At 37.9% G+C, this 7,802-nt stretch overlaps 1 protein-coding gene across 1 annotated transcript; it reads right to left on the minus strand.

Annotated features, from left to right (window-relative positions):
* Positions 1–264: 264 nt before the first annotated feature.
* LOC118264567 (chaoptin-like) lies at positions 265–5,954 on the minus strand. Its single transcript, XM_035577119.2, has 5 exons — positions 5,763–5,954; positions 4,936–5,080; positions 4,731–4,841; positions 1,650–4,642; positions 265–1,045 (listed from the first exon to the last, which is right to left on the minus strand). Exons 1-5 carry the CDS (start codon positions 5,935–5,937, stop codon positions 759–761), a joined length of 3,711 nt encoding a protein of 1,236 aa, XP_035433012.2. The 5' UTR covers positions 5,938–5,954; the 3' UTR covers positions 265–758.
* Between the last annotated feature and the right edge of the window lie 1,848 nt (positions 5,955–7,802).

A 7,802-nucleotide genomic window follows, 5' to 3' on the forward strand; every position in this document is an offset into this window, starting at 1 on the left:
AATCAACTCGTATAAAGTAAGCAATTTGCTTTGAGTTTAGTACGGGGATTAGTAAAATGCTTCGGTTACTGGTGGAATCACAATGAATATTAATAATGTAAGTGGGTTAGGTGGCCACAGCTGAAATCACAAAGCTACGCTTTTGATAAACGAAACATTGCGGAATTATTAAAATATACATACCTAGTGAACATTTCGCTGGATTCTTATGATTGCTGCTGCTTTCAGAAACAAGGCGCCGCCGAGGAATACAATAAAATAACGTTATTATGTAAAAATATTTACTTTTGTACATATTTACACGAGTATAAAGTAAATTTACAAAAGAATAACAACTTGTGGCCGCCGTAGGGTAGATACGTTTAACGTATGTAGGTTACGTATAAGTATACTTCGAAGTTTTAATTATGATTACATAAAGAAATGTGACAGAACTACTACATTACACACGTACTCGTATGAAAATGGTCATATTCAGTGAGCAATCTATTGTGTCAAATACAATATCGATTACAATATCTATAAAACCTAATTGACCTTAAATTACGTACCTACCTTACACATCGAAATATGTTATGAAATAGGCATAAAAGTTACTTTCTCCTATCTATGTTATGTATACACGTTCACGTACCTACAAAAATCATTAATGTACCGTGTATAAAATGTACCTAGTCAGTTTGCAAACATTAGATTCGGTGGAGATGAAACATATTTACATTTATTTACTAGTGATAGGTTTAGAGTAGAATTAGTCATCATCTGAGTAGTATGGTCCAGAGAGCGAGTGCGAGGGTGTAGACGATGTCGGTGTAGTGCGGCTGCGCGTCGCTGGAGAGCGCGCTGGCGTGGCACTCGGCCTCGTCGGCGCGCAGCTGCAGCAGCGGCACGCGGCGGCCGAGCGCGTCCTTGCACGTGCCGCTGCGCACGGCGCGCCGCAGCTCCGCGCCCGCGTCGTTCTCCTGCAGCCAGCGCCGCAGCCACGCGCCCACCCACGCCAGCTCGCACTCACACCGCAGCGGGTTCCCCGTCAGTATCAGCCCTCCTACCAAATAATTCAACCGCTATATTAATACATCCCACCTGACGATTTAACTCGCCTAGAAAAGTTTCGAGTGGTGTATTAAGAATTAAAACTCATTAAGAAGAGTTGCTCGCCTCATTCTGTGTGGTGAGAGGCTCAGTAAATTTTAATAAAATACTAGCATTTGCTTGGGGTTCACTCGCGCCACTATACATTTTTAATGAACTACCTAACTCGTTTTAGAGATATTACAGCGTTAATTATAAGCTTATTAAATATTTAAATTGTTTTCAAAAGAGATTTTGAGGTTTAACTACAGGTGGATACTGTAGTTTGTCACTTTATTAGTTTAAAAAGTAAGATTGTCCCAACTTGACTTTATGTTTTTTTCCTAGGTGAGAGTGAGGTTGAACTAAGTTTGTCATTTAAAATTTACGCGGTCTGAAATATTCAGGCTTTAAATTTTGTTAGCCTGATCCGATGATAGATAGGGTAAAAAAATCATCTCCCCTAAAATGAAAAGTTTATCTTGTTTATACGCTTCAGCCGGTCGGCTTGGCTAACTATTGCGTAGGGTTGGATATTGGGGGAACATAAAATATTCAACAAAATGAATATGACGTACCTGACAGTAACTTGGTCGCTACGTGGCTCCAGCTCGTGAAATTCGGATAGAAAATCGCTGGATTTAGGGTCGTAAGTTGATTGTAGCTCAAGTCGACTCCGAGTTGCGGAACTTGCCCCAAATGCCTCATAAATGCTGTCGGCAATTTCGTTAAGGAAGTCATTGTGATCCGGATAAATATCTCTTGACTGTTGGCGAACGGTTGAAAGGCGTCGTCAGATATTCGTTTCAGGTTCGATCCTCTAATTTCCAAGTATCGGATGTTCCTCGCATCGATTCCGTATAATTGATTATCCATGATGTCGTCGGTCCAGTGTATAACTAATTTGTAAAGTGAGGGTAGGGAAGAGGTGATGTTGGCGATTCGGAAAGTAGAGTGATTTATAGTCGACCACGATTGAATATGCAGGGACCGGAGTGATATCAAGGGACGGAAGGAATCTTGGTCAACTATGTCCAAGTATTTAAGTCCATTTAAATTCAAATGAGATAAATTGCTCAACCATTTGAAACTATTTGGCGTGATTCTTACGATAGGGTTGTACGACAGATCGAGGACATTTAAATTACTTAAATGAAACCACATCTTTGGCACTAAAGAGGTAAGACGATTGTTACTAAGGTCTAAGTGACGAAGACTCGCTAGTCGCTTTACATCAGTCTCCTTAAAACTGTTAATGTAATTTGAAGTCAAATTGAGGCTAGTTAAGTTTGTCAAAGGTAGATAAGGCACTGACTTTAAGCTTACATTTCCAAGATTCAAATGCCTCAAGTTGGGAAGGTTATGAAACAGCTCCTTGAAGTTGGCCTTTATGGAATTAAAGCTCAGGTCTAGAGTACGAAGCCCGCCGAGGCTCGAAAATGTGTTATCAGATAGCACGGTTAATAGGTTGTGACCCAAATTGAGACTCAAGAGGAACTGTGTGCTGCGGAATATATTACTGTCTAAGTACTCGATGCGATTGTGCGACATGTCGAGGTAGCGCAACGTGAAGCCGATCTGCGAGAGCGCGGTGCCCGGGAACAGCGACATGTCGTTGAAGCTCAGGTCTAAATGCTCGATGATGGTATTCTTGAACACGTCTCTCGGCAGCAACCTTAAATTATTGTGGTCCAATTTCAAATACCTAAGTTTGTTCAAATTGTAGAACTGTTCCACGGATAATTGTGAAATAACATTGAATGACAAATCCAATATTTGTAAAGATATCAGATCAGTAAAGGACTTTCTCTTGATATTGTTAATGTTATTTTTATGTAAATCTAATATTTCTAAGTATTTTGCGTCACCAAAAGCTTCATTTGATACCTGGATAATTTTATTATGCGCTAAAATAATTTGCCGTATCGAGGAGGCGACAGCAACAAAAAAATTGTTTGGCACATCGTAGAGGTCGTTGTACGAACCGTCAAATATGTTAACCGATATTGTGGCTTCGCCATCTACAAACTTGATGTGGTTTTTGCTAACGTTCAACGTGAATGTAACGTCTATATTAGATATGTTATGGAACGCGTTCAGTGATAAATACGTAAAGTTGTTTCCCTGGAGCTCCAATATTTGCAGTTTTGGTAAATTAGCAAACGTCTCGGCTTCCATCGAATCGATTATGTTACCCGCAAGAGATAAATATCTCAAGTTTGGTAAGTTTGTGAAAGTGTGCTTAGTTAAGTTGTTGATTCTGTTATAAGATAAATCCAAGTTTCTCAACTCTGGCATGTATATGAAACTTCTGCTGTGCAGCGAATGCAAAAAATTATACGCGAGTCGCAAGTTAGTCAGATACAGGGATTCGTTGTGATAGTCTTCACCGATGACAATGTCTACTATTCTGTTGTAATCCAAGTTTAAGTATTTTAAAAAGGGAAACAAGACTATATCTGACAGTTTGAGTATATGAAAATCGTTGTTATCGAACGATAACCAACTGATATTCTCCAAACCTTCTTCCATTTCGAATGGAAAGTACCCACTGAACAGTGTAGAAGACGATTCCAGAATGCGGAGCGACCTAGTCACGTTCGCAAAAGATTGTGGATGCACGTAGTATAAATCGTTAAAACTTAGATGTATCTCTTTCAATGACATGCTAGCGGGAAAAACGTTCTTATAAATCTGCGCAATCCTGTTACCTCTCAAGTTGATATTCGCAAGAGAAGAGGACCATTCCTGGAATTCGTTTGGTAACAAATTAGATATCCTGTTGTAGCTTAAGTCGAGATAACGAATAGAACCGGGTTCGAGTGTTTGAAGTGCGGAGGGTATTGAAGTTAAAAAGTTGCCGGCTAGCGAGAGCGTCTGAATGCGGCTGGGGAGGGCAGGCGACTCCTCCAGCTGGTTGTAAGCTAATGATAAATGACGGAGTCGCACGAGCTGCGCCAAGCTGTCCGGCAAGTGGAACAATCTGTTGTGCTCCACTTCCAGATGTTCGAGGGAGTTTTTCAAAGACAAAAATAGATCGCGGCTAATGGAACTCAACATATTGTACGACACGGACAATCTCTCTATCCTATTATTGGTGAAAACCAATTTGGGGATCGTCGTTAATTCATTAAGATCTAATATAATTTGTCTAATTTGGATTTCCCGCAGGAGAAGTAATTGGGAACTATCGTTAATTTTGTTATTACTCAAATCTAATTTTTCTATTTTCTTAGTCTTATTAGTTGAACAAACGTAATTATCAGTGAATGTTATAAAATTGTGTCGTAAATGTACAGATTGTAACCTAGGCAGACTATAAAGTAAATCACAGGAAAGTTCATGGATGAAGTTGTTGGATAGCTTGAGGAGTGTCAGGGAAGCAGGCAAGGAGTCGGGGCTGATGGTCCGGAGGTGGTTTCCTTCCAAGTCAAGCTGCAGCAAGTGGTACAACGAGGTCAGGGCTTGCGACTTGAGCTGCGTTACTTGGTTGTTACTCAGTGACAGACTCGTCAACGTTTCTTCCAAGTGGTGCCATTTAATTTCAGGTCCTATGTACACTATATTGTTGCTAAAATAAAAGCGAAAATATATTAATAAAATTAATCAACTCTCCGGGTAAAAGTTTAATAGAATTTAGTTTCAGAACTTGTGCTTACTTCTGCAGATTCAACCAGTTTAAAACTTTTAAATCTTTTAAGCCCTGCTGCGGTATTTCAGTGAATTCGTTGTAACCGAGGTCTAAAGATGCTAGTGTACCCGCCATGGAACTGAAAACGAATGAGTTTTATTAAATGTTTCACTTGACTTTTAATTAAAGTTCTCCAAATAGTTGTTATAAAGTTTTATTAAAATGTAATTTACCTAAATGCGTGCATCTCGATGTAATGTAATTTGTTAGCGACTAAAACTAATGTTTGCAATCTCAATCCGTCCAGCGCGCTCTCTGTCAGCACTTCTAGGTTAGACATGCTTATATCTAGATGTTGCAGCTCTATTCGGGGCCATTCTGTAAGAGAAGTTTAAATGGGTACATAGTTTTGAGCCGGACTTAAGGACTTACGAAGGCGTACTATTTCAATTAAGGCACCCACTTGGAACTTATAAGCTCCCTTACGTTAAACGTTTGCTATGAAATAAAACTTGGGAATGTTATTGGCTGCCTTAATTGTCTTGCCAACTATAAACATTTATTGCACGTGAAGCGAAATAACAGAGACGATTTAATTTTAAAATATTTGAAAACACGTAATAACAGTTTATCAATTATTCCGCAAAATGAACTTTATATTGTTTGAAAACTACATTAGCGAGTTTGTAAGCCACAATTTGTAAATATTCGTTTAAATGTTGTGGGTTTATAATGATATTATTGGTACTTGACAGGTTGGTACTCGGTACCAGCGTTGATGTTTTTTGTTAATTTCCGCGCGACTTGATAATACATAAAGGATGCTTTGATGACTATTCTATTTGCGTTTATTGATATCTATAATTCTGTGGAAAGATAAATATTTAAATTCGCATTCAAAGGTCATTTAAAGCAATTTATTCGAAATCATATTAAACGTTTAATTTATGGTAAAACATTTACTGAACAAACAATTCTACGTATTAGGACATTGTAGTAGGTACCTATTTACTGGCAAATTTACAATTTTGATGGCATTTTTTATACTGTTACTACATACCTGGAAACCTGTGTAATGGCACGGCGATGCAGGACATGTGGGCGACTCGGCAGGAGCAGAGCGGGCTGCCGGCGCAGGGCTCCACCCGCTCGGGCGCCAGCGCCCCCGCCAGCGTGCATGCCACCAGCGCCACCCACTGTAGCGCCCATCGCGCACATCCATGCCCCAACACCATCACTGCCAAATAAATAATAAACTTAATAATCTATACTAATATATAATATTATAAAGCTGAAGAGTTTGTTTGTTTGTTTGTTTGAACGCGCTAATCTCCGGAACTACTGGTCCGATTTGAATAATTCTTTTTGTGTTGAATAGTGCATTTATCGAGGAAGGCTATAGGCTATAAAACATCACGCTATGACAAATAGGAGCTAAGCAGAGCGGGTGAAACCGCGCGGAAGTAGCTAGTTCAATTATATTGACTGCACGTTTAGCGCAGTAGAGGTTACCGTACGAAAAAAATATTTGCGTAATCCACAAATTGTTGTTTGGGGTGGTGTGATGTGTTTGTTAATTTACTTAAATGTTTGTAAATGCAATCACGGCATAGGTGGAAATAATTTAGTATTAAGCAAAAATATAAAACAAAAATGAATTCTTTGATATATACTCCTGAAAGAAAAAAACACGACTTGATTGTTAAACACGAAGGTTAATTTATTCTAAGTGAACCGTGTTGCGTAGATTGTTAATTGGTTTTTAAATTGCAACTAAACACTTGGAGTGGTTCAAAAAGGTTTTATGCCACTTTAACTTACTTCAGTTTATTTTTCCAGTAAAATACATATACAAAGCAACATAGCATAGGTAAGTTGAATATCCAGACATAATTATACACAAACATTTGAAGTCATAATATTTGTCTTTAGATTATATAAACACATGTACAGTGTACGGAAATTTAAGGCACGATGAGAGCGGCCCACTGCACCACTTTGTATCATCATAGATTTTCAAACTGTCACAACTACCATTAAAAACACATCTATCACTATTTCATACTGCAGTTATAGGCACGACAAAGTATACAATTTATTGCCTGTTGTTCCCAGAGTCTAAGAAATTGCGGATATTTTAAATGGAGTTCTAAATAGCATAGGAAGGATTGTAATAAAATTACTTAAAGCATAAGTAATTATATTTTTAATTGTTTTGCTGCAAAACTGAGAAATCGGTGAACTGGGATTGTAGAATATAGTGTTTTAGAAGTAAAAAATATGTATGAATAAGAATATTAATCTTTTTATCTCTTTCTGATAAAAGTCTTCTCTGGTCGATTGTAACTTCTGTCGAATATTAAAAGAGGTTGTCTCTCAATACGGTTCGGTGTTCAATGAGACGTCTTGGTCACCTGCATCGATCTAAGCAACTTAGTTGACACCAGTTAGTTTCTCAACTACGAGTGTACGGTATACTTACATTTTATTAATTTCACCACAACTGTAATAGAAAGAGAACGCTATACAGAATGTAACAAAATACCTGTATACATCAAGAAGCACTGAAGAATACAGGTTGAATAGAATCTCTAGACAAAGTTTCACCTCAAAATACGTTTAAAAAAAATTGGTACCAAATACTTGGTGTAAACGTATCACAACACTACAGGGGTCACTCGCTAATATTACGAAACATTCCTTCTGTAAATCTGATCGCCTAGTACCAGAATCTACCTAATTTTGATGTTCGGTTTCTGGAATTTTATGTATTGGAAAAATTCATAATTTGGAACCATGAAAACATGAGTTTAAAAAACCCTTCCTGTATTAATTATTATGTTATCTAGAAACCGTGCACTTGATATGTATACCCCCTTTTTGTTACACCGTGTATAAATTGTATAAATAAAGGTAGGTATAGGTATCCTTACTATCTGAACGTCAACTCTAGGTAATTAATAGACCAGCGCCAGCGTTTCCAATATGGCCAAACTCAATCAGCGCGCAGATATCGATAAAAACGAGTTTATTTTTTACGAAAATGGTATTTTTATGACGTTATTTTTATTTTTGGTATGTTTATTTTGACTATATTTTA

The sequence above is a fragment of the Spodoptera frugiperda genome, chromosome 26 (assembly GCF_023101765.2).
Source record: "Spodoptera frugiperda isolate SF20-4 chromosome 26, AGI-APGP_CSIRO_Sfru_2.0, whole genome shotgun sequence".
Taxonomy (NCBI): Eukaryota; Metazoa; Arthropoda; class Insecta; order Lepidoptera; family Noctuidae; genus Spodoptera; species Spodoptera frugiperda.

Coding starts and splice junctions, on each gene's coding strand:
- LOC118264567 (XM_035577119.2), bottom strand. CDS start 5,937: ATGGTGTTGGGGCATGGATGTGCGCGATGGGCGCTACAGTGGGTGGCG. Junction 5,081..5,762: donor GCCATTACACAGGTTTCCAG/GTATGTAGTAAC, acceptor CTTCTCTTACAG/AATGGCCCCGAATAGAGCTG. Junction 4,842..4,935: donor ATCGAGATGCACGCATTTAG/GTAAATTACATT, acceptor ATTCGTTTTCAG/TTCCATGGCGGGTACACTAG.